The sequence below is a fragment of the Triturus cristatus genome, chromosome 3_1, assembly GCF_964204655.1.
Source record: "Triturus cristatus chromosome 3_1, aTriCri1.1, whole genome shotgun sequence".
Lineage (NCBI taxonomy): Eukaryota > Metazoa > Chordata > Amphibia > Caudata > Salamandridae > Triturus > Triturus cristatus.
Window position 1 is genome coordinate 1,067,117,690 of NC_140583.1, and position 27,413 is coordinate 1,067,145,102.

Below are 27,413 nucleotides of genomic sequence, written 5' to 3' on the forward strand. Positions count from 1 at the left end.
AAAACCAAGCAATTTTATTTAACTGTGACAGGAGTGCATCAGTTCCAATGCAGCTTTTTTTTATGTAGTGCAAACTCGATCCGAAGGTACTGGCGCACATTACACTAAGCACATTACACATGGACACATTCATTTTTAGGTTGCAATCTACCAGACAGCGCAGCTGTCAGGTTTGCTAAAGACATCTTGGGGACATTCAGAAAGTTGACCTAGGAATACATTCCGCCCGTTGATTACCATTGGCTTTGTGGTTTGTAACTCACATTTCCTGGCTTTCTATTTGCTGGCTTTATGTGGTTTAGGCTCTCCAGGTTCAGTTTGTCCATCCCATTGCCTAAAACATGTTTACTGTATTCTTCCACAAACTCTTTTTCTGTAAACAGGCCTTTAAATCTTGTTCTTATCTTGTCAATTTTGCTGTGCATTCAAAGACCAAGGTCAACTGTCAGGCACTGACTTCCAAGGACACTTGTTTACTTTTCTTTTTCTGTCTGAAATGGTCATTTCAACTGAAAATGTGTTGTCTGTAATAGCAGTGCGCTATCATACCATGCATACTGTGGTCTACGATACTCCACTCTACTCTGTGCCACTCTACACCACTCCACTTTACACCACTCTCCTCTACACCACTGCACTCTATGTTACTTCATGCTATGCCTCTCTACTCTACCCTGTACCACTCTACTCTAGGTCAATGCACTCTTTTCCAGGAGACATCGTTTACAATGAATGTGATACAATGCATTCCATTAAAACACGGTTGTTACAACGACCGCGTTGTTACATCGCAAACCACTACAACGCAAGACGTTACTACAACTTGCTGTAGGGATCCTTACGGCGACTTGCTGTAGGGATCCTTACGGCGACTTGCTGTAGGGATCGTTACAGCGACTTGCTGTAGGGGGCAGAAGGTGTTGGATTTAAAATCCAACACCTTCCCTACTGTTGCACAGGTCGGAGATTGAATAGTAAATTATACTATTCCAACATACAGCGCCTCTTACAGCAAGCCGCTGTAATGACTTGCGTTGTAATGGTATGTGATGTAACAACCTGGTTGTTGTAATGACCGAGTTGTAATGGAATGCATTGTATCGCATCCTTTGGAACGTCGCATATTCCTCTTTGCCACTCTACTCTACACCACTGCACTCTTCACCACTCCAGTCTAGGCCACACACCAACCTACTCTGAACACCTACCCTCTATACCACTGTACTCTACACCGCTCTGCGTCACTGCACTCAATGGCAATACACTCTAAGCCAATGTACTTTACTCTGTAACACTCAACTCTATCTAATGCATTCTACGTCAATCCACTGTATGCTATTCCAATCTACTCTGCACCACTACACTCTACGCCATTACACTCTATGCAACTGCACACAACCCTGCACCACTCCACTCTAAGACACTTCACTCTACTCTGAAACAATCTACTCTACACCACTGCACTCTACGCCACTCTACTCCACTCTGTGCCAGTCCTCTATGCCACTGCACTCTATGCCGCTCTACTCTAACCAATGCACTCTACACAACTGTCCTCTGTCACTGCACTATATGCCACTGCACTCTGACACCCTACTCTGCACTCTCCACCACTGAACTCTACGCCACTCTACTCTGCACTACTCCACTCCACGCTACTCCACTCTATGCCACTGCACTCTATAGCACTATACTCTATTCTGCACCACTCTATGCTAATCTACTCTGCACCACTCTACGTCAGCGCACTCTGTTACTTGACTCTACTCTGCGCCACTGTCCTCTGCATCACTCAACTCTATTCCACTCAACTCTGCACCACTCTACTCTACTATGCACAATTTTAATCTACATCACTGCATTCAACGAATCTGCATTGTATGCGGCGGATTTCAATGCCACTGCACTCTACACCAGTGCACTCTACTCTATGCCACTCCAGTGTATGCCACTCTGCACGTCACCACACTATGCCACTCCAATACAAGGCACTCTCTGTCGTGCCACAGCACCCTACTCCACTCTCTGCCAATCCACTCTACGATACTCCACACAACTCTCCTCTATGCCACTACCTGTTAGCCATGATGAACAGCAGCCATGCTGGTGCACAACATTGCTAAAACACATTGGCATCGCCAACAGCTCTTTGCGTAGGCGGGGGTTATTGGTTTGGCAATGTTTGTTTTTTGTAGGCGCAGTGAGATTAAGTGATTTGCCCAGAATCACGGGATGTGGAGAAGAGGCCGAAACTCGAACCGCTTCCCCAGTTCCAAAGTCAGCAGCTCTGGCCCTTACGCCACCACTTCTCCTTTCCTGCTCCACAAATCCAAGCTAAAATTGACCAAAATGTTCATTCCGAGATTCTCGTAGTCCGTGTTTTATGCAACGGAAAGAATCCTGGGGACGGGCTGGTGTGCCCAATGTACGAGGGTGTAAAGTGGGACGAGTGCCCAGTCTGACGGCTGTCCTCAGGCACGCTGAACTTTCTGCGTTAGCAGGGTTAGTTACGAGGCCGACAGGCATCTCCTGTTGGGGGGCCGGGAGGGGTCTGGCTGCCAGCCACCGGCCTTACCCTGGCACAGCTCGTCGGGCGATGGGGACCAGGAATGTGCAGCATTTCCTTTCGGTGCAATAGCTCCTGCTGCTCCTGGCACGAGGGCTGCGGCCATCCATTCCCCCGTCATGCACCTGTGCCTCGCTCCGGAACCGACCCCCACTTCCGGTGGCCTGGTGTGCCCAGGTATATATATCAGGAATGGCCGAGAGCCTCAGGAATGTGATATGAAAGGGCACAGAGTGAGAAATCCGTTGGTGTCCCCATCTCTGACTACAGGGGGCGTAACTTCCATCGGTGCAGCAGGCGCAGTGGCACCGGGGCCCAGAGGCTTGAAAGGGCCACTGAACCCGGATTATTGCTGCATTGTATAACAGCAACAAGGGGTGTATTTCCTTCCTTGCACTAGGGCCTCTGACGCACTGACTACCTAATGCGCGATTTAACGTGAGGGGCTGACCACAGAACAGAACATCTTGCCCACATCAGGCTCCTCGCCTTCTGGTGCCCACTGCCCTCTCGCAAGTATCTGCCCTTTCCCTGAGGCCCTATTCCATGATTCTTTCTTTCTTCCTGTAGTTTAGACAGCCCTGGTGCACCGCCTCCCGCACACCAACCCGGAGCTCCTTCCTGGTAGCCCCCAACCATAGACCCCCCAACCTATCCCACCCCTCCCCCCACCAATCCCCAACCAGCACCGTTGCGGCCCTCAGCCCCGCCCTAATAACCACCGTGGCCGTCTCATGCACTTTAATCAGAAGATGCGGCAGTAATAGGAGAATCTACCGCCCACCTCAAGACGGTTCTGATTTTATCGACATGACGGTGATGAAGGCTCATTTGACGCAACAGGATTCGACTTGAGGCTCCGGGTTAAATAAAGGTGTCTGCCTCCGGTATACCCACCCCTTGAACTGTCAAAATGTGACTGAAACCTTGGTCCTGCTAGTCAAACACACACAGATCTCTGTCGCTGGTGCCTCAACCCGTTGAACTACCTTGCTGACAAGTCCGGCCCCCTCTTCCTCCTCTCTGAAGTAACTTAAACCCCTGACCGATCTCGCAGAGAATATCTGTAGGTTACGTCGGCACACTGGTTGTGTATTTGCACCTGCAGGGAGTGACCTACGGGTTAGGCATAAGTCAGTATCAGGCACAGTGACAGTATCCCACTGAGCTCTCTCGTGGGATTCAACCCCATATAGACCGCTCTGTCCTAGAAGTAGAACGGATGGATTACGTTGTGCAGAGAAGGCGGGGCCACAAAAGAAAACGTCATTGGGCGAGGATGTGGCTTCTGTTCACGATGACTTACATCCCCAATGGGAAGTTAGGGACGACGGGGGTATAGCGGGAGTGGGGGGAAGATGACAGGATGGGAACGCAGATCTCCCCTTTCTTCGGGGACAGTTTCGGGAGGGGCACGCCACACAAGTGACTCTATTCAGGCTGCACCCAATGTGCCAACTTTCCGACTTTCAGGAAGTTCAGCGAAGTCCATTTCTGAAGCGCACACAAGGCCTTTAACAATTCGAGGCCTTCATAGCCCCCTCCTCTCCACGGGGGCGGGGGTCAAAATGTGCAACAGACGGACAAACAACACTACAATCCGCACTGTCAAAATGAGAGCCCTTGGGGGCAGTGACGTAACAAGAGTGCCGTGGGCCCTTGTGCAAGCAGGGCCCCCCACACTTCCCGACAAACGTTGCTTGGTTAGCAAAGGGCAGCAGTAATCAGGATTCAGAAGGCCCGTTCGGCATCTGGGCACCGGTACAACTGCACCTGCTGCACCATTGACAGCTAGGGAAAGCGCGCTATCCAGCAGGAACTAGTCAACTCAGAGGCCGCCTCACATTTTCACAACAGTGTCCCTCTGTCCCAGAAAAGCAAGAGACGGCACCCCAGATATCTAAGTCCACCGCACAGATGGAATTGCCCCGCAATTTCACAACACGGGCGGGAGCCCCCCAGGCAAAGAACACCCGGAAATCTCCACACCACCCTCTCATGAGATGCAGCACACCGGAGCTGGACCCGCACAGTAAATACCACAGCCCCGGCTCTCTGTCCCACACTGCAGCTATGAGCTGGGACAGCAACCAGCAGGCCCCCTCTTCCGAGCCATACCTGCACTGCACCCCACTTTGAGATTCCTGCACCTGTATAGCTGAGGCACCCCTGCAGTAACACAGCACTCCCTGGAGCTCCCCGAGGCGGTGGGACACCTCCCCTACACCACACGTGTAACCCATCGCCGAGACAGCCCCAGATTATCACGACTCCGACGAGATGAACCGAGAACCGGGGACGTAGTGAACCCCCACCCCCTAGGGATACCAGAATCCCCCTGAGATATCCGCACTTTCACAGCTGGCCCGCCGCCACAACATCACAGCACGGGCTTTGGGCCACTTTTGAGAGACAGCTGAACCCCGGAGCAGGGGGCTCGCAGCCGACACCCCCGAAACCCTGCCTTCACTGCGAGGTGCCTGCGCCCCACCATTTGTTACCAAGAGCTGCGACACACTCGCGGTCTCTGTCCTACATCAGAAAACAGCACCTAGATCCAGTGCTTAATTTGAGCCGGTGGGGCACTTATTTTTCGCATCAGATATTTACCGAACGGAAGAGAGGGAAAACACAAAGATTAGAAAGATGGAGAAAGACGCCAACTGCGTCATGGAGGAAGACAGCAGCACCCTTCAAGAGGGAGATAACGGGACAGGGAGCGTCTGATAAGTTGAAGATGCACATGGTGGTTTTAGGACTATCTGCCTTGGTATTCGGCGCGCGCCGAAAGTTTCTGGGCAGACCTTTGGGTCCATACACTTTTTCTTGTTCTTTAAAAAAATTAGGCACAGCAGAGCTAGTGCCCCTCCCACCATTGGGCGCCCCCCTTAAGAGACACATGGACCCGGGCCCGTCCCGCCAGGCTCTGAGAACCTGCACTTACTTTGTTTGACTGGGACAGTCCCAGAACCGCTCTGTATTCGACAACAGCTGCACGTGAGCGCTCAGACACGCCCACAGTGCAAGCCACTGACTTAAACAACCGGTGGGACACACTTCGCCCCTCAGAGAAATCTGAACCCACAAAGCTGGGAAGCGCCTACACATGACGTCATTGGCTTGCTGTCCCACATAAGGAAAATGTACAGGGACAGCCCTTATCTCGAGGTCAATAACTTCAAATTCAGGCGGTTCTCCCAGAAAAGAAAGGGCAGGGCAGCCTTTTCTGGACGTAGACGTTTATGTACAAAACAGTATTTGTGTGGAAGCAAAGAACTGTAGAATATTGGTGTAGGTTAAAAGGTCAGGTGACAGTTGCACTGTCGAGCCAGACATAAAAATCCATATAGGTTAATGACTGCTCTAATCCCATCTGATCTGTGCTCCTGCCAGGGAAAAAACACCATACAATATCTAGTTATCTAACACATTTTAGCAGAATTTCAACTCTTATTTGTGCCCCTGAAAGTTCAACTCAGGCAGTTGGATACATAAACAATCTGATCACAGCTGTGTGAGAGCAAGCACTTTTCTGGGAAAGCACACAACGTCTGTCCCATCAAAACGTGTACTCCTGGTTCCCAACATGTAGGCAGAGCCAAAGTCCCTCTCCTGGCGATTCCCATATAAAATTGTCTGGCGACAGATGCGCTATCAAGCCAGACCATGAACAATTAACCAGCAGATCCTATCTTTTCCATTCAACAGCCTCCCCTTAATATCTCCCTGCGAGTCAACTCATGGGGTCTAAGCGAAACCGCAGCACTAAAGTGGAATATGGCAACCTAGCAACCACAGTGAAACAGACATCAAGATACACAGTAAAACTGTCACTCCTGCATACACCAGTGCATTAAACAAAGATAAACTAACATTATTAGAACACAAGCACAAGGTATGACACTGACAATCATTCATGCCCAATCTAAATAAAAAAAATCATTTGAAAAACAGGAAAATCCTCAATATTGGTCCTTTATCTTTAAATCGATTGTGCTCCTGAATATCGACAACAAGGATATCGTGGCATTCCATGAAAATCTTGGGGGAGAGGGGGGTTACCTTTAAAAGCAGGCAGCGGATTTCCCCACTAGACGACCGTACTTGTAAGAAATGTAAAGATGTAACATATGGTTAAGTGGCGCCGCCCGGCCTCCGGGATGTGGGCAGTACGGCTGTGTATACCGCACGGATGTATGACTAAGGGGGGCGAGAAATCTGCGTTAATGACATTTATCCTGAGTGCTATACAGTATATTTGGACCTGCAATAAAAATGGTTTGACAAAAAAAACAAGGATATCGTGGCGTACTAATGTCGAGGACAGAGTAACGAGGGACAAAATATCCAAAAGTAAGTGCATATAGGGAAATATAGATGTATTATTGCTAACTCCGCGTTAGATATACGTGCTGCGTAGCTACATATCTGTGGAGTTAGGTAGAGAAAGTCTAGACTTACTTGTTGAAATCATATTTTCAATATCCTGTCTTGTTGATTCTATTTTCAGGGGGCACGCTCTTTACATCAATACCGGAGAGACTTCTCTTTGATATTTATCCCAAATCATAGTATGACATTTATCATTGAGGTAAAGGCTTTGTTTGTCTTTCCACCAAGGAGACCAAAAATGTTGTTTTAAAAATGAGAACAAACAGGGAACTTTGCTGGAACTGGGCAGTCACACAAAAACTGTGATTGTAAGACAATCCGAGTTGTCTACACACGATCATGTTGCTGCATGCTCAGAAAACAGACACGTCTATGCATAATATTAAGCCACACATATGGGAGCACCAAACAACTATTTACTGACCACAAAACGGATGATCGTTTCTTACAGCGAGGACATTACAGGAACAATTTTAAAGGGTAGTCCTGGAGAAAGCACAAAATAGAAAATCAAGCTATTTTATGTGCAGGGGCGTTGCTTGGGCAGTGAGATGGAGGGGTGGTGGGCGACTGAGCATCAGATTTGCCAACCATCACACTCGCATATAATGTTAAAATACATTATATGACAAGCAGGCCGCATGAGTGGGTCAAGAGGCAGTGGAAAGGGAGAGAAATATGGATTAATAGGAGTACTAAACAGGAGAAACAATATTTTGTAAAATAATTCTTTTTAGGGCTCTAGAAACAGAGATGAGTGAGTGTGTGAGTTTTTGTCAGGGTATGTATGCAAAATCCCCAGGTGACATCCGACAGACAGCTCACCACTCGACTGAAATCACATGTCCCCAACTATTTATCTGAAAACATATTTATGGGGTGTGGGGGGGTAACACCCCCCCTCCCCGAAGCTACGCCCCTGCTTATGCGGTACTCTTTAGGAAGACGCAAAAGGGATCTTTTCTCTCAGGACACAGAGCAAGGGAGTGAACGATGACATTGAATGGGGCCTGATACAATATTTGGATTAATTGAATAGGTACAATGTCTGCCGCAGAGTCAATATCAGCACTGCAATAACGGTTCAGTGGTCTAGTACTCCTGCTCTGTGTGCATACAACAAGAAAGTACCCCCCTTGATTTTTGGGTTGTGACAGTAATGAGGGGGCATGGCATTCCCCTGGAAAAGTCAAATATTCCATTATGAAAAAGGAAATGTAATTTGGTCAGACAGAATCCACGCACTTGGACTACACGACGGACGTCTTACTATACTTTATGCGCTATCCACCTTTGTGTTTTTTTAAGGGAGATAAAAATTATTCAGCATATTATTCAGCAAAGTAAAAAAAAGTGGTGAATTCTGTCATTTCAACATAATGCAACAAATGATTTTTATGACCTCCAGATTATATAAACTACTGACGACATGAACTATAGAGACATATTGTACACAGGCAGCAGTCTGTAAGACACTTACAAAACACACAAGTCCCAAACATGAGTCAGATGTAGTGGTAGCTCTGGGACATCTGCCAGATCAATTGTGCCCTGTTTTCTTGCACCCATATTCACCAGATGTGGGAACACCTGGCCCAATTCTACCAGCCAGAAAAGCAGAACAGTAAAATCGACTACGACCATGCCTGAATCCCTCGACCCTTCACAGCCCCACATCTTTCTATGCTCCGCGACATGCTCCCACCACTCAACCCGAAACTTACCAAGGCCTCCCTCCCTCTCTTTTTCCACCTTCTCAGGGCAGGTGGTAAATGGGAGTGGAACTGTTCTTGGAAAGGAAAATCTGCACATGGAAAAGCAACCGGATCCGCCTGTTATTCCCCCAAATCTCGCAATTGCATGATGCAGGCTGCAGTTACCAGCTGAAATCAATGATTCAGGACTCAGTAATTTAATCTCCTCTGTAACATGCAAATCGATATCGCTGTTATTTCTTTTTTTGATTATTTCCTAGTGATAGCAACACAAGCAGCATACTACTACACACATTAAGATAGGTACTTGCGACCCTTCTGGTACCTAAATTCTTGTGCCATTATACTGCATACGCTTGGGAGCCTGTAAAGTTGTTGGCTTTTGATGCAAAATGTGCTTGGTCCTGATGAAAGTACTAAACGATTCAAAGTGCCAGAAAAGCCAATCCCCGCTGTCAAAATGGTTTCTCCGAAGCCTGGTGTCAGTATGTTTTTCATTGCCCGTATCCTCTACCACCACTGCCCAGAGACCTGCACCCCACAAATGCAAACGTCCAACCCCCAGAGATACCTAGTCATATTCCCACCGTGAAATATACTGATAACCCCACAGCTGGCACCTACCAGGATCCCCGTCCAGTGGTAATCTGCCAAGTTAAGAAGCAGTGGCAAGACAATAAGGGCTCTGCCGCCCACCAAAGGCCTTATCACCCCAAGAGAAGAATTGTTTTGCAACCAGAAATCTCCTTTGATGCCTACACCCTCCCCCTGTTCTCCCGCACATGTTCACTCAAGCCCCACTTTGGTCTTCAAAGCGAATCTTTGTTGCCCTTTGCTCAATAGAAAATGCCACCAACCAGTAGAAATGTTTATGGAAAATTGAACAAGTCAGTAAATAACAAAATCGATATAAAAAGACTGCGCAAAACTCCACAACGATTCACGACGAGATGCAAGATCTAAAAAAACTGAAGGAATTCTTGCATCCAATGAGGCTGCCTTTTGCACCACCAAATATCATGCTCCGAAGCACTTATGTTGGGTACAACGGACAACGCTCCATGACCAATGCAACTAGGCTAGTAGTTCTGTGTGAAGCAAAACAACTGTGGACAGCACCTGTTGCAATACAAGTCATGGGCCAGTCTGTCTAAAGAGGGACATGATTACTTCCCATAATACACTCCTCCATGCCCGGTGCAAGTGTGCATTGAGTTTATTTCTTCTCAGTCCGAAACAAGGGTGGCTTGTACAATCAATGCCTTTACCACTTTCAAGTGACTTGTATAGCGAGGATCCCACCAGTGACTAACATGTCTGGTAAGGTATGGCCCTAGCTTTCAAAGGGGAGGCTTGTTTGTGAGTCTCTAGTGTTGTTTTATTGCCTCCCAAATGAATCCCTCCCTCTTGAGCCTAGATAAATGTGTGACTGCCTTTCTTTCAGCCTCCATATATTGACTGTTGCATTAGAGCAGAGCGACCCGAAGGGTCACAGAGATCTTTCAGGAATAGAGAGGGCAAACCGATACTCTTACTTTAATGCAAGTGCTGATCTAAAAATTCTATATGCAACATATAGCCTTGTCCTCAGACATACAAATCACAGTAAAAGACTTAAGAGGAATGCAAATACTATAGTGTTAGCACAGACGTCCAACAGATGATGGCGTCCTGGGGGAGGCAGTACCGGAAAATAATTGTTTAAAGTCTCTCTAATAAAATAATTAAATGCTACACTGTCCTCCAGCTGCAGGACACAACTAACTAAGCACCACCAGCCTAACCTTAACTCGCACAGCCTCTTCTACCAACTCCTAATGAATCAGGGCATGTCACTGTGCCAAACCCACCATTCGACCATCCTTGTGGCAATGTGCCAACCCGTCACAACTCGCCCAAACAGCTATGTTCTCCCAGATCTGGTCAACACATTAAACAACTAGGTCACTTCATCATGAGCCACAGCAAACATCTCGGGGACAGGAAGAATGCTACTAAATCCTTCTCTATAGGTTGTGTGACAGAGGCACGCATGACTAAACCACTCGTGCTTCTACAACGCTGCCCGAACAACGAATGTGTCTGACCAACGCATTCCTTTACCACTCATGCCTTTTCTACGCAATTTCGTGGGAAAGGCATGACTGGTGAAGAATTATGTGTGGTAAAGATCAGACCCCAGCCCCCTGCCCTGAGTCCTAAAAACAACCTGACCCACTGAGCCCTAAAAACTATCCCTGCCCCCCCAAGCCCTAAAAACTACCTCTGCCCCATGAGCCCTGAAAAAATACCCGAGCCCTAAAAGCAACTTCAATCCCTGAGCCTTGAAATCTACCCTGACCCCTGAGCCCTAAAAACTACCCCCAAGTCCCCCATAGCCCTAAAAACTGCCCAAAGGCCCCCATAGCCCTAACAACTATCACCAAGGCCCGATAGCCCTAAAAACTACTCCAAGACCCCCACAGTCCTAAAAACTACCCCCGAGGCCCCCATAGCCCTAAAAACGACCCCAAACCTGAGTCTTAAAATCTACCCCCAACCCTTAAAAACTACTGCCCCCCCAAAACATGGCCCTAGCCCCACTTACCTGATCATGTCTGTCCTCGATCCTTCCTCTTCCTGTGCCCGCCCATCCCAGCATCTAGACAGCGCACTGCCTTAAACACATATGTGTGATTAAGGCATAGGCATGGTTAATTAAGGCAAGCGTGGTTCCGTATGCGGGAAAACAGCACACATGGCTCAGCCTGCCTCGTAAAGGCCATTCCCTCTCTATAGCAACTCACCTTCCTCAAAGACACACACATCTCAAAACACATAAGCACCACACCATCACCCTACTCTGAGGCTCCTAAATTCTCTACAACACGAAGACCATTCACCTAACCACGTTCCCTGACAACATCAACGTCCTCTCATTTGGTGAACCCAAAATAGAAAGGAAACTCCTGACCGAGCATCACCTTGACCTCAAACTACTTGTTTCATCTTTGAAGACAAAAAAGCCATCGCTGCGACCACAACAGCAATCCCCGTTGACAGCATAATGCAACATGCCATCATGATATTCCTCTGTTGACTTTGGTGGTACATTTCCGTCTCACTCACAAAGCTATTAGGCAGGGCCGTTTCTAGGTGTTTTGCCGCCCTGGGCAAGAATTGAAAAATGCCGCCCCCTCCCTTTTACTACCATCACTCTCTCCCCTTGTCAATCAGGCTAGAAAAATTAATGCATTGGATATTCCCAAACTCATGTTCTTTGCCGCCCTCGGCGGACGCCTAGTCTTGCCTAATGGTAGAAACGGCCCTGCTATTAGCTCGCGGACGTCTCTGAAAGCACCTTTTGTAGATTTAGACCCTCAAGAACTACCCCAGGGTTCCCTACTTCTTTTTAGCATGGTTTGTGCAGGACTCTGAGAGGAGTGTGTTTCTTCTCAAAAACCGGTGAGTGTTTGGCATTCCCTGCACAGTGAAACCCCCGAGGCAGCTCCAAAGTAAACCAAACTTACCACTCCAGCACTCCTCCTTAGTAAACCGGACAGTTGCAACAGCCTACCCCTGACATCCCAACCGAGCCTTCTGCCGCCACCTTGTAGCTATTGGTAGGTAGAATTAAGAACACGCGCCTTCCTCTCACAGGTCCTGGACGCCAAATTACTCAAAAAACAAAATGAACACACCTGCATTGAATTGCACAAAATGAAATACTAACTGCCCTCATTTTACTGCTAAAAGTTTAAACTGTTAATATTTTGTTAATTTTATGTTTATGCTAATGTTATGTTCAGCAGTTTTTATCTTCCAGTTACCTAGGCCCTCCGTGCTTTTACTTGTAGACGTTTGTGGGTTTCTTCATGGCGGGTCATCTGTGACTGCAGGTGTGCTGGCAAACGAGGCCCCCTCCAGGGTGTCACTCAGTGGGGGAAGGGCCGACTTTAGTGCTGGTGGCACCCCATGCGACAATGTTTGTTTGCGCCCCTTATGAACACCTCCGCCACAGATTCCCTCACTGCCACCCTTTAACAGTGCCCCTTAAGGCACTCTCTCGCATGCATTTCTTTTGTTTTATAGCGCCACCCATACCAGTGTAGAGTGTCAGAAAACTTTACATCACACACACATTACACAGAGACAATGAATCATACGTGTGTAAATCAGAATATAGCAGTGGTCTTCAAACTTTTTTAACGCCATCCCCCCGCTTGGGGGGAAAACAACATTGGGCACCAGCCTCAGAATTTTTTCACAATTATTCTACTAAACTGACAATTTTTAAATATGTCTAGACTTATTTAAACATTGCAGTTAAGTTCTCTACCGTTTTAAAAATGCAATCAAACACATGATTGCCAAACATACTATCCTGGTGAGGCCGGCCTCACTAACCCATAAAAGGATCAATAGTGTGATTGATAAAAATGGGGTTGAGGGGTTTGAAGAATATTTTGACCCCCTTCCATTTTGACACCTTCTCCCAGCCAGGCTATAAATGACAGAAGATGTCAGTGATGGCCCATTACAGATCGGTTAACTGCCGCTCATTCCCCTCTACCCCCCTGAAAACAAAGCTGTGAGCATAATGCTTCTTTTGGCTAGAGCCAGTGCCCCCCTGGGACTCCGCATCCCACTTTGAAGACACCTGGTGTATAGGAAATACGACATAAGACAGAGAGCTACAAGGTATAGGAGTCGCACATACTGGTAGACAGTACTAGTTTTAAAGTGCTTGTTCTGGAGAAGCACAAACACAGAATTCTAAACGTAACACCATGGTTGGGGGTTGTCTTTAATAATAAGAATTGATTTCAACGTAAATTAACCCTTTTTACAACATTAGGATAAAGAGACTGGGGGGAAAAAACATAACTCTTTAATCTTTGCTGTGCAGTTTGCATGCAGCTCTGATGATAGTTAATAGCTCATTGTTCCGTTGCCATTTTAACAGATTAACTGCAGGTAACAAAAGGATCTCTCTGACAAAAGCATTAGCCCACTGACCTAACTACATTATATATTTTTAGTGGTCTGCACGGTACATGTGCTTTGCAGCAGGCATAACATGCGCTACTTTAGGTGAGTCAAAACTTTCACTAGACAAAAGTCTGACCTCTCTCCAGCAGGTCCATTAATCACCAGTTATCTTGGCATTGTTGTTGCTTTAGGCATGAAGCATGGCAGCAGGGGCTTTTAAAATCATAATATACTTGAAAACATGGCGCCTCCATGAGTCAGCGGTGCATGCAGTGTCACCGGTCACGCCACCCTAGAGCCGGGCCAGAGTGTGGGACCACAGTACTGTTCCCGCCATTCCACAAGAAGCGATTGGCTTCAGATATTCAGGCCTAATTCGGCTCTGGCAGCGCCAAGGCTGGTGCCACAAGCAGAGTCTGCCCAAGCAGCACCCCATCCGCACAGACCTCTCCTCTCCAACAATCAGGACTGCAGCCAGCCTGGGCACCGAATGTGCAACTTAGTCCTTGTCCACCGTCTACTGTAGCTCCCAATCACCCCGGAACACGGTTTCTGCTCTGCCTCATTCGAGAATGTTCAAAGAACGAGGAGGTTCCCTAGAGGGATCTGTAAGAGCGGAAGAGGGAACGGGATCAGAGCCGGAAGGGGAACCCAAAACAGCACCGGCAAATTCTGTCAGACCTGCCCCCTATATGGTGCATATCAAGCAAGCGAGCCTGTCCACCATAAGGGGGATTTGGGGGTTCTACTCCCATGAAAATGTGGGAACAAATAGCAAAAATTGTGCATTCTACAACACACTTTTCATTATATATTTGATTGTATTCGTTTTTAAAGCATAGTAAATGTTGACCTTACAGTGCACCTGGATATGACAATCTTTGTTGGGGCTCTTCAATGATTCCCTCACTGTCACCCTCCAGCAGTGCCTCTCATCTCGCCATAACCCGTCCCTCACATGCATTTCCATTTGTTTTAGAGCACCTTTAATACCAGTGTAGGGTGTCGGAGCATTTTACATCACAAACACATAGAGACAACGAATCATACGTGTCCAAATTACTGTATAGAAAATGTTACATAAGACAAAGGGGACTACAAGGTGTAGGATTCACGTCATCCATACTGATGGGCATTTTTTAAGGGTGCTTGGTCTGAGGAAGCCCAAACCCAGGATTCAGAAGGGAACACAGTGGTTAGGGTTGCCCTTACTAATAAGAATGTATTTATATCCAAATAAACCTGTTGAGCAAAATTAGGATAGTGAAAGACTGGGGCAAAAAAACATAACTTTCTAACCTAGATTACGATTGTAATTTATAAACTGCACAGTAACAAAAGGATCTCTGTGACAAAAGCAGTAACCCATTGAGCTATGCACATAAAATACTGTTCTGTGATCTGCATAGTTCACGCTCTTTGCAGCAGGCAGATTAACTAACCCCTTGTACTAACTTAGATGAGATAAAGTCGTCACTAGACAAAACTCCCATTTCTCTCCAGGAGGTACATTAATCACCAGAATTTCTTGGCACTGCTGTGTTTTTAAAACTGCTGCACTGCTACAAAACCAGCCCCCAGTAACAAAATCGGCCCCACAGGAAGAAAAGCAGCCCCCACCCTTCCAGGGAAACGCCCAATGCCCCGTACAGCCAGTCCGGCCATGAATGAAAAGACGACCAGGCACGGTTCCGTCACACAGAACAGGTACAGTGTGTGCAAATACAACACAGTTATCAGAAGTGCAAGACAGACAGACAGACACACATCCACCCACCCACCCACCAGTGGGGCAGCTGGCCTTTTGCCACCCTTGGCAGTCCCAGCCTTTACCGCCCCGCAGCGACCGTAAGAGCTGGGGTTGGCAATCGATTCCTGCTTTTGCCAGCCCCAAAAACTCGTGCCACCCGGGGCGGACCACCACTCCCTTGCCACGGAAGCACAGGTATCAACAAGCAACCTTCCTTCAGAAACACGAAATATTAGTTACACACGAAAAGCAATACTGCAAGTTTATTCATATATATATACACAGATTTTTTCTCTCTCCAGATAGATAGATAGATAGATAGATAGATAGATAGATAGATAGATAGATAGATAGATAGATAGATAGATAGATAGATAGATAGATAGATAGATAGATAGATAGATAGATAGATGTGAGGGAGGAGAGCGAGAGAGTGAGGAGAGCGAGAGAGAGCGAGTAGTTGCAACAGACATCAGGAGTGCAAGCTTCCTTCCTACACCATTCAGGCATGACTCAGGCAGTGACAGATTCCCTAACACACAACAGGTACAGCAAAGTCAGCAGCAGGGCAAGCTTCCTCTCCCATACAAAAACCATTGCCCTAATAAAGCCAAGCTAATCAATTTAAAGCACCATCCCCTGCCCTCCTTGAATGCTGGCTAGCTAGGGCAGATAGCTGCTCACTAGAGCGCTTCCAGGCGCTTGGGTGGACCTCAGGGATGATCTGGTGGTGGTGAAAGGTGTTGCATGGAATTACAAGATCTCAAGTGGTACCGGCTGGTGGTGGCTCCACGTACATCCCAACAGGGCCAGCTCTTCAGAATGTCAACCAATGGCTGCTCCCCAAACTACCCGCTACACCTGCTCCTAACAATGTCCATCAGCGATGCCAGCTGGTGAGACTGTCCAACAAACTAAAATGCAAGCTTTCCATACTGCCCACCAGGACCAACTTGTCACACTGCCCGTCAAATACAACTCCTCAAATTGCCAATCAAAACCTGCTCCTCATTCTACTTACACACTATACTAGCTTCTCATACTGCTCACCAGGGCCACCCTACTCATAAGTGCCTCCTCACTCTTCCCGCTAATGCCTCCTGCTCACAATTCCAAACAATACTAGCTTCCCAAACTGCACGCCAGGGCCACCTTCTCACGCCATCAGTGCCAACTCCTCACACTGCCCACCAATGCCTGCACATCACGCTCTCCAACAATACTGCCATCCCATACTTGCCCCCCAGTGCGAACTCATCACACTGGCGGATCAGTACCACCTCCTGATTCAGCCCATTAATGGCTGCTCCTAATGCCATCCAACAATGATACAATACTACCATCCCATACTACCCACCAACACAAACTCATCACCCTGGCGATCAGTACCACCTTCTGGTTCTGACCACCAATGCCTACTCCTCATGCCGTCCAACAATACTAGCTTCCCATACTCCCCCCCCCCCCCGAACTAGTTCCTCCCACAGCCCACCAGTGCCAGTTTCTGACAGTGTCCAGCAATTCTAGTTTCCCATACCGCCACCCGGAGCCATTTCCTCCCACTGCCCGCCAGCTCCGGACACTGTCCAACAATTCTAGCTTCCCATACTGGCCACCTGAGCCATCTCCTCCCACTGCCCACCAGTGCTAGTTCCGGACACTGTCTAAAATTCTATCTTCACATACTGCCCATATGAGCAAACTCCGCACCCACTGCCCTCCCCAGTGACAGCTCCTCGTGCCGTCCAACAATTCTAGCTTTTTATACTGCCCACCAGCTCCTCGTGCCGTCCAACAATTCTAGTTTCCCATACTGCACATCTGAGCCAACTCCTCGCACGGCCCACTAGTGCCAGCTCCTGACAATGTCCAACAATTCTAGCTTCCCATAATGCCCGCCAGCTCCTGACACTGTCCAACAACTCTAGCTTCCCATACTGCCCACCTGAGCAAACTCCGCACACTGCCCCCCCCAGTGCCAGCTCCTCGTGCCGTCCAACAATTCTAGTTTACCATACTGCCCACCAGTGCCAGCTCCTGACACTGTCCAACAATTTTAGCTTCCCATACTGCCCATCTGAGCCAACTCCTCGCACTGCCCACTAGTGCCAGCTCCTGACAATGTCCAACAATTCTAGCTTCCCATCCTGCCCACCTGAGCCTGCTCCTCACACTGCCCAGCCGTGCCAAGAAACGCGTGCTATCAAGAGGGCAAGGTCCAGGCAATGACCGCCAGCGCCTGCTTCTCACAGTGCGTGCCAGCTCCTCGAAGTGCCCACCACCAGCTCAAAGTGCCCCCTGGTGCACATCAAACCTGTCCAAGAAAGAGAGGGAAGCTCAGAATCACTGCTTGTGACAAAACCTAAGGCACAAAGAACAAACGCTCACTTTCAAAGGAACACCAGGTGTGCGAGTCTTAATTGTATGATTGAAAACCCTACTTGAGCCGCAAACATTTCAACGGCACTAAAGGTGCCTTTTGCAGAAATCATAACAATCCCCCTAATACAGGTTTGAGTTCCGCGGGATTGACTCGCGCTTTCATTGTTTAGTCAATAAAGAGAGTACCAACACACCTGGTTCTTACAGAGCTACGAAGCTGCGAGACCGGGGCCGCAGGCGCTGTACAGTAAACACGGGATTTCATTGATTAAAGGGCACAGCAGTGCACGTGGAAGTGACTGCAGGCACACACCCTTTTCTACTAAACCTCAAAGAATATAGGATTTGTATACTTTTCAAAAGTCTGCAACGTTAAAATAAATGCTACACCAACATTATCCGAGATTATTTTCTTCTGAAGCCCATGGTAGCTTCAAGTAATAAATTCATGATTTTGTTAAACAAGGAGCGGCTGCTTGAGGAAAACCACAAGCTGCTGCGAGGGGAGCTTACAGCTTCTCTGTTTTCACATCAACACCAGACAATTAGCCGCCCTACTTTGTGTATGAGCTGTCAATCTCCTTCCACTGCATTCAGACTGGCCAACTCACTGCATGTGATGTGCTGGATAAACATAGAACCATCAGAACACGATGGAAGCACTTCCAGGCCCACCCAGCAGGGCCGGACTGGTCATTCTACCACCTGGCATTTCCCTGGTGGGCTGCAGGCTTGTGGGATACTTTCCATAGCTAGGCTGCCTGCCGTGACCTACCCATACCACCAAGGCCTCCCATTCTAGCTGCAGCCACTTGCAATGTGGGGCTGATGCGAACACTTTTGCCCAGGGATGATTTTAATTTTGCCACTTAGGAGTGTCCAAGGTGGGTCCAGGAGGGCAAACACCCATCAGTTTTCAGGATAGGCCCGGACTACGTAAGTTCCATTTCATATCAATTACTCTCATGTGGATAGGTTGATGTCTATCATGGACCCAACCAGTGCCCGGCGACTAGGCCTGGGTGGAGTACGCGGAGAAGTGGTCAAAAAATCAGCCGCACTACGTGGAGTTCCACAACCAGCAAAGTGCGTTAGGTTGTGCCATCCATGCTGATTTTTAGCACCTGGTGTTTGTCCCACAGTGGAAAATCAGCGCAAGTGGCACCACACGCAAAAGGGCGCTGCTTCTTTCTGCCTTCGTTTTACTCGAGCAACAGCTTCCTCAGCACGAGCTGAAGGTTTCTCAACGCGAGCCTTAGCCGCCATCCACAACCGCCCATGGTCAGATATCTCGCCGGAAGGTGGTCTGGAGTATGATTTTCCTCGTCGACAATGTGACACAAAATTGAGCGAGGAAAAATTTGGAACTGCGCGTGCTATGCGGAACGGGAAAAACCCGGCAAACTATGTGAGCGGAAATTCATGCCCAGGCTGTGACCCACATGGGTCTGTAGCTGGCAGTTCTGGTGCTAATGCTTCCTGGCTTGAAGAAGGAATGGAAGAGGGAACAGAAATGGCAGGTGCCTGCCCCTTGTATTTCAATGTAGTCATTGATGTTCAGGAAGACATTTCTGGGTCCAAGCCAACAGGGCACCATGACTAGTTCAGGACATTTGTTTGACAGCCTGTGTTTTGGGAGCAGTTGCCTCCATTAAATCTCACTGGACAGACGTCACTGATATCAATGTTTTGTATCAGAACAGGTAACATGGTGTCCTGCCAACCTGGACCAACGTGGCGTCCCTAGAGATGGGATGTCCAACCTAAATCTGGGAGGGCTGGATCCATAGTCCATTTTCAGGACATTCACTGTCCTGGAATGCCATTAAGGTAACTGTGTTGCACTTGCATATCCTGATAATGTGGAATGGAACCCTCCCTACAGGATGCTCTGTGCTGAGCACCCAGGCGGCAGAACCCCCAGTCCATGACAGGGTGCCCAGCGTAGGAATAGGAGATGGTGGGCACTTGGTGATAGGAAATTTTCAGATTGGGTTTGTTTTTTTAGCTAAACTTGCTATATTTTCTCCTGTATGTTCCTTTTCGCCCTCAAAGGATCAGTGCTGTTTGCTTGTAGAAAATAAACAGAGGGAAGACAAAGCCACACCCTAACTCCTTGTAAATGACAGGAAGCCAGGCTGTGAAAGCCGAGGCGTAGCCAAGGCGCATTGGAAGAAGGAACTAGCCCCATCCCCAGTGAGTGTAAGAACATACAACCACTAATTGTGGCTGTGCCACGGTACCGCTGCTCCACTGATTGCTAGGCCTCATGTGTGTATATGTGATTGCTATGTATATAGAGTGGAAAAGTGAAATCAGCTTATGGGACAGGTGGACCCTCAGAAAAATACCTCTTTCTCTCCACAAAAGGAGACAGTAACAACCCCATGCCTTCAATCCACTAAAGAAGGTATTCACAAGCTTCTTTTGTTTCTGTTGGCGGCTTCCGAAGACAGGTATCGTAGGGCTACATGGGATACATTCCAACTCGAGAAGAGATCGCTCTGATGATGACCCCAGAAATACAATATTAAACCGAAACCAGTTGACCTTTGTAATATGTCACAATAACTTCTCCCAAATGTTATCCTGACAGAATATCCTGTACACTGTATTGAAGACCAACACACAGAGGAGGTAAGTCCATATAGGTAGATAGGTATTGATTTACTATCTTAACTCCACTTCTACAATAACTTGAATGGAGGGGGGGGGAGCATATATATGGAGTCCATTAGCCTTCTATTTACCTCCATGAACTTCCCTTGTGCTTATTGTGGTCCTCGTGGGTTATTGATTGTCAGTCAGCTATCTCCTAGCTGACTGCACGAAATATCAACCCCAGGCACCGAGACAATAGAAAGGATGATTCACCTGCGTGTAAACCATCAGCCAGCGATGGTGCGTACGCCGAGGGATAGCTCTGCTGCCTAAGACTGGGCTGTCACGCTCATTGGCTGCGTCTTGAGAGGCTCCTAAGCCAAGACGCTGTGATTATACGAACATCGGAACCCAAACAATCACTGCAAACAGACACAAGCCATTTCCAGCTCTCCTCCGGAATCCGCCCACTGCACGAATGGCATCACAAACAACAGAATGCACTGAATACTGATAACAGAGGCAACCACCAACAGCATCGTGCACAGCTTCCCTCCATCCTAAACTGGAGTCCCCACAACCAGTGATACAACAGCCATCCACGACTGATAATGTACATTCTGGTAAGACACGCCATCACCGGCCCCCACCCGTTCGGCTCACCGGGGGATTGCCCAGTGCCCGCTACGGCCAGTCCGGCCCTGTGTAAATAGCGTACAACCTGAACACGCCTGGATGCAAATAGAGCCACTACAAGCTGAACGTAGCCTTGTGCCCAGAGATCGCCCACAGGCAGCAAATACCCAAGCAAAGATGACACACATGGGGTGCTGCAAATACGGATGAAAATGTAGAGCCTTCCTCTTGCAAATGCAACACCATTGCAAATACACATCCAACATACACGATCCAAGTAACTACCACAGCAAACCTCCACTTACATCCTGCAAATACCCCAGCAAATACTTCAGGGCAGCAAATGCACACCCAACATCCTGCCCCCCATAAGCTCATCCACGGAATGCTGCAAATATCCCAAGACTGCACATGCACATTCAACATACCACAAACACCATAACATAACAGGTGCACACAGATTACGCTGGAAAAATGCAACACTGTAAACACTCCCCTAGGACTGCAAATACCCTGAACTGCAAATTAAACCATGACACTGTACAAAATAACCCTATAGCAATACAAAACGTGGATGTTGCAAATACGCAATGTTGAAAATACACACCCAACACACACTGTAAATGCCCAGTACAGCAAATGCAGTCCAATTATGCTGCAAATGCCTCTATGCAAAAACACTCCACGCACGCACAACAGGTGGAAATACCCAAAACACATGCTGGCAATATTCAGCACTATAAATGCATATTCTATATTCTCCAAACAAATGGCAACGTACAACATCCCAAATTCCCCATCACTGCAAATGTGCACTGAAAATTCTCCCACACCACTATGGGCCAGTACTGCACATATCATAACACTGCCAATATTTCAATCACTGTAACTCCCGTAACGGTACATAGAATGCCCCCAAACTGCAAATAAGACAGTACAAATGATCCCAGCGCTGTAAATGCAACGAACTGCTAACACTCAAAAGGTGCAACTGTCTCAATAGTGCAATTTGCCCCGGCACTGAAACGCACAACCATGCAAATGCCCGAGGCACGGCAAATCAGCCAGGTCAGAAAATCCCTGTCCACTACTGTACATGCTCCACCACTAGATAGGTCAGCACTGTAAATGAAACGCCCACCACGGCGAATGGTCCACGCTGCAAATAAACATCACACGTCCTGCAAAGCTACCATCTCTGTAGGTACGCACCTGTATAATCAAAGAGACCGTTACAGCAAACGAACACCCTGCAACCCCGCGCGCACGCTTGGTGGCAGCTATCCCCGCACCTGATAGGTCGCCCCCGGGTACTCACCGTCGCCGGAGCCCAGCAGGACGAGGAGCAGGAGGAGGCGGGAGCAGAGCGCGAGCCGAGACATCTTCACCGCGTGAGGCAGGGAGAGAAGTGAGGAGGCTGGGAGAGCAGGGGCCGTGACGTCAGGGGAGGAGGGCTGGGAGAGAGGGACCGAGGGGAGGGCAATATAGGGAAGGAAGGAAATCAGGAGAAGGGGAGAAGGGGAGACGGGACGAGGAGGATAGAGGAACAGAAGAGAAAGAATGAGAGGCGGCAGAGGAAGATGGGACGAAGGGAGGGAAGGGAGCAGCGCGGAAAAGAGAGGGGGGAAACTAAAATGAGAGGGAGGGAGATGGAAGGAAACAGGGCCGAAGGGGTAGTTTGATTAGAAGAAGAAGGGAACGAGAAAGAAGGCAAGGAAGAAGAGAAGAGCGTGGCTGGGGAAAGGAGGGTGGATAACGAGCTAGAGGGAAGGAACTGGAGCGACCGAAACACGAGTGGGGGTGGGCGAAGAGGAGGGGATACGGGATGAGACGGGTAAGTAAGGTGGAGGGGTTGTAATAAAGAGGAGGAATGGATAATAAAGAGTGAAAGGGATAAAATGAAAATGCAAAGACGATTACGAGAGGGGAAGAGACGGAAGAAAAGAGAGCAGGAAAGAGGGAGGCTGAGAGCAAAGGGAAGGTAGGAGGTGGGAAGGGAGAAACGGGAAACGTAGAAGCGGGTAAAAGACGAAAGGAGCGTATTAAAGATGCGAGGAAAGGAGAGAATTAGAAGCGGAAGAGAGAAAGGAAGAAAAGAAGCTGAGAGAAGAGGGAGATGGATTTGTAGTGGTCGATGGATAATTGGGGAAGGTGGGGCTCTCGGTAGCAAGCGAGGAGGATGTATGGTCCAGAGCGGAAGTGAGGCAAAATAGAGGAGTGAAGGGAAGTGAGGCGCGCAGCCAGGAAACTAGTTTAGGGGACAGAATAGAGAAAGACGTAAAGCGGTACACACATACACCTGAGGTAACTTGCTCGGGCACGTAGCTACGGATGCTCGGTGACACATACATACCGACAGGAGTACAAACACTTTCATACAGATCTGCAACCCCTCCAGGATTTAAATACGCCAGAGGTGCACACAGATACAAACGCTCACTTAACACGGGTACTCTCATATACTACAAGCACACCCGAAAAGGTACTACTTAAGGGCACACTTACATAGGTGTCTATCTACAGACAGACATGCACACGTTTACAAGTAAATACTTTCTTATGCAGGTGCATACATCTGCAGAGGGCATGGTTATACTGGAACAAACACAAAGGAATAGACAGACACGTGCTCACTGTTGCTCATGTACATTGCAAGTGCCCAAACACGTTTACACACACCTGTACGCCCGTCTATAATTAAATCGATAGAAATTGTGTGTTTTTGCAGGCCCACACAGTGAATGTGGCCACAAAAACTCCGTTCAGAGTTTCCTGAGTGAAAAGCATTTGAAAAATAAGCCAAGCCATTTCTAAAGAACGGAAATCTTGATCCCAGTGTACAGTTTTTAGGTGCCTTTAGGTATGTGTTTACTTTTCCTCCAGTGTTTTGAAATGTTTATGATCTTCTCTAAAACTGCTTGTGCTCTCTGCTGCGAGACGTCAGCTGACAGTAGGCTTGGAGCCCGCCCTTTGCTTACCATTAGTTGGCCTCATTGTCACTCACATTTCTTGCTTCCCATCAGCTTCAGCTTTCCTTCCTCTCAGGGCCTGACTGGGAACCCAAAGCAGCCCTGGCAGATTTTGTCAGACCAGCCCCTGTAGGTTGCATAGCGATTGAGTACAGTGAGTGAGCCAGACCACTACAAGGGGGGTAAGGGGTGTTCTCCCCCCCCCCCACACCCTCCCCAGAAAAGTATTTGGGAACAAATGGCAAAAATGGTGCTTCCTGCAACACATTTTTCATTGTAGATTCAAAAGTATTAGTTAAAAAAAAAAAAAAATGATGACCATACTGTGCACCAGGATACCTCAATCTTTATTGATGATTCCCTCACTATCACCCTCCAACAGTGCGTCTCATTTCCAGAGCCCGTCTCTCACACGTATTTCATTTGTTTAATAGTGCCTCTCATACAAGTGCAGGGTGTCGTAGCATTTTACATCACAAACAGATACAGAGACAATGAATCATACGTCTGTAAATCAGTGTATAGGAAATGTTACATAAGGCAAAGGGGACTACAAGGTGTAGTATTCACGTCATTCATACTAGTAGACATTTTTTAAGAGTGCTTGGTCTGGGGAAGCAGAAACTCAGGATTCAGAACGTAACACAGCGGTTAGGTTTGACTTTACTAATACAAATTTATTTCCGGCCAAAAACCCTTTTTAGCAAAATTAGGAAAATGAAAGACTGGGACAAAACAAACCATAACTTTCTAACCTCGATTACAATTGTAACTTATGAACTGCATTGTAACAAAAGGATCTCTGTGACAAAAGCAGTAACCCACTGAGCTATGCACATAAAATACTGTTCTGTGATCTGCATAGTACACACACTTTGCATCAGGCATTTTAACGCTCTGTGCTACTTTAGATGAGTCAAAACTGCTACTAGCCAAAACTCAGATAGCTCTCCGGCAGGTACATTAATCACCAGAGTTTCTTACCACTTTTTTTGTTGCCTGAAAACTGCACTGCTCCAAAACCAGCCCCCAGTAACAAAAGCGCCCCCCACCACCACCCTTCCAGCCTCTCGGGGAAATGCTCAGAATGGCCTTGCTTCCTCTTCATGTGACAAAGGTCTATTGTCACACTGCAAACTTACTTTGTGGCACCTGGCACCTCTGCACTCTGTGCCACATTTTCCTTGTCACAAAGTCAACGTGAATCAACAATAACGTCCTTTTTACATATTCATTTGCTGATGTAGCATTCATGACATACGTTCCCATTTCTAACCGCTGTAAATGACAGGTGCTAAAGTTACTCATGTAATGTCTCCAAATTATGTGACCTTGGAAGGAGCGGCTTGTCTGCTGCTTCACTTAAAGGCGTGTATGTTGCAGATGTCAGTGACAAATGTTATCTCGGTATGCCAGCTTGCTGACAACTTGTGGCATTGCAAGCCTCTGCCAGTATTTCGCCCATGGTCGTTCCCTGCTCCCCGTCTCCAGGCCTTTACACCCTCTTTGTGCACTGCCTGGGGCAGTATGGTCCTCGTAGTCCCTTGGTGTGTTACGCAGGGCTTTAAGTGGAATGAAAAACCTGGAAGAGGGGGTCTCTTGAAGCGACGTGGTCAATGTAATTAAGGGCATGCATTAAAAAACACATAAGCTAAAAATATATGCATAGCATAGTGTGCCGCCCGACTGGTATTTTGCTGTTTCTGTCATTGCATCCAGATATGTGATACAACAAGTAACAATATACCTACCAAAAGTTAGGACTGTTGGCGTTGCCAATGGTTGTTAGTTGCATAAGATAAATAAGCAATAGCTATGACTTTGTTGTATATATTATTGAGTATGTTTCTGTTCTGAAATGAGACTGTGAAAGTACTATAACAAGTCTCTTTGAAGTTACCTCAAAGGCAGTGAAGGGTGGCACTGCTGCAGAGGTAAGATTTTTTTTTCACTCTGAGGGTGAGGGCATAAATGGAGAGCCTGATAGGGACACATCTCAGCACCTACTTTTTAGAACTGCCGGTGCTGAGCACTGGCAAGACCCGGCCCACTTAAAGCCCTGGTGTCACGGTATCTGTGTTTCTCTTGTGGTGGGTCCGTGCATAGGACTGAGCCCTGCCATGCGATTCTGCTCGGGTGTGGACCAGTGTCACCTGGGCGGCTGGGCCAGGCCGGGCACTCTGCCTTCGGGTACATTCCCCGTGGGATGCAGGCTAAGGGGCTGCTTTCAGAGCAGGATCGGCTGTCCTGATCCCGTTTTAGTCACTGGCCACTCCAGGGTGGTGCTGGTGTGAGCATTTTTGCCTGGGCTGGTTGTGGCTTCCAGTCCTGGCCTGGTGGTGATCCCTCCATTAATAATGGAGGCCCAGCATGCAGGCGGCTGCACTCAGCCCCCAGCCTCCTCCAACGACATACCCGGAGGGGCAGGCTCAAAGACCTCCTCTGCCTGAGAAGGTAAGGGGAGTACAACGCTCTTCTGCGTTACTGTTCCCTCAGCTCCTGTTCGCCACTTTCCTCTGCCAAGCGTCATGATTGACCAGGGCTACCAAACACTTGGGCCCAGCCAATGTGTGACCCCCCACCCCTCTGGCTATACCAGTGGTAACACACGTCCCAGCAGGGATAATGCGATACTTTTTGTCAAACTGTACCTGCCTTTCCCAACAGCTGCTGCCCTTTCAGTGGGATTGTACCAACACTTCTCAACCGAGTAGGTGTATGGACCGGAACTTCTCTGCAGCGCTGCTCTACGTTTAATGGAACACTACTTGCATGTCTCAGCAGGTTGCTATGCACTTACAATTTACTGTTAATAGGAGAGCACAGCCCCTCTCAGCCGAGCAGCTTTACTATTTATCCGCACTTCTGCCAGGCAGTTTTTAATATTTAACTATGAGTTGTGACCTAACTGCTACTGCTACTGACACTATACATTAAAAGCCAGGTTCGAATCCCGGCTTCTGCTCAGCATCTTGTGATTCTAGGCACATCACCTAATCTCACCGTGCGTCAACAAATGAAGTGTAACAATCAGCTCCTAGCGTCAAGTGCTCTAATGCCCTTGGGCCAAGTTTCTACTGTGTAAAGCAGCAACACATTTAACTTGTGAGCCTGCCTGCTCTGATTTTCATTGCACAGCATATCTCAGCTGCTTACTTATCCTATCTGTGTACATGCACTTCTCATACGGGTTTACTGTTTATGTATCATATTTCTCAGAAAGTATACTTTTTATCAGACTGTCCAGGCATTTTCCAGGAGACCTGCTCCACTTTTGATGAGGCACCAAGTTCTGTTTCCAGGAGGGTAGAATACTGTTTATCAGACTATACCACCGGTTCTCTCGGAACAACTGTATTTTAAGTGCCGCAGCACTCCTCAAGAGGGAGCTAGGGCGGCTGACTTTGAAGCTGGGGAACCAGGTTCGAGTC

General features: G+C 47.9%; 1 protein-coding gene across 1 annotated transcript in view; it reads right to left on the reverse strand.

Annotated features, from left to right (window-relative positions):
• The window catches only part of MCAM (melanoma cell adhesion molecule), a 214,327-nt gene extending 191,649 nt beyond the window's left edge, over nt 1–22,678 (reverse strand). The window contains exon 1 of the mRNA XM_085645921.1: nt 22,332–22,678. Within this exon, the coding sequence (XP_085502047.1) occupies nt 22,332–22,395 (64 nt within the window). The 5' untranslated portion in view covers nt 22,396–22,678. The remainder of the gene's footprint in view (nt 1–22,331) is intronic.
• Nucleotides 22,679–27,413: the final 4,735 nt, after the last annotated feature.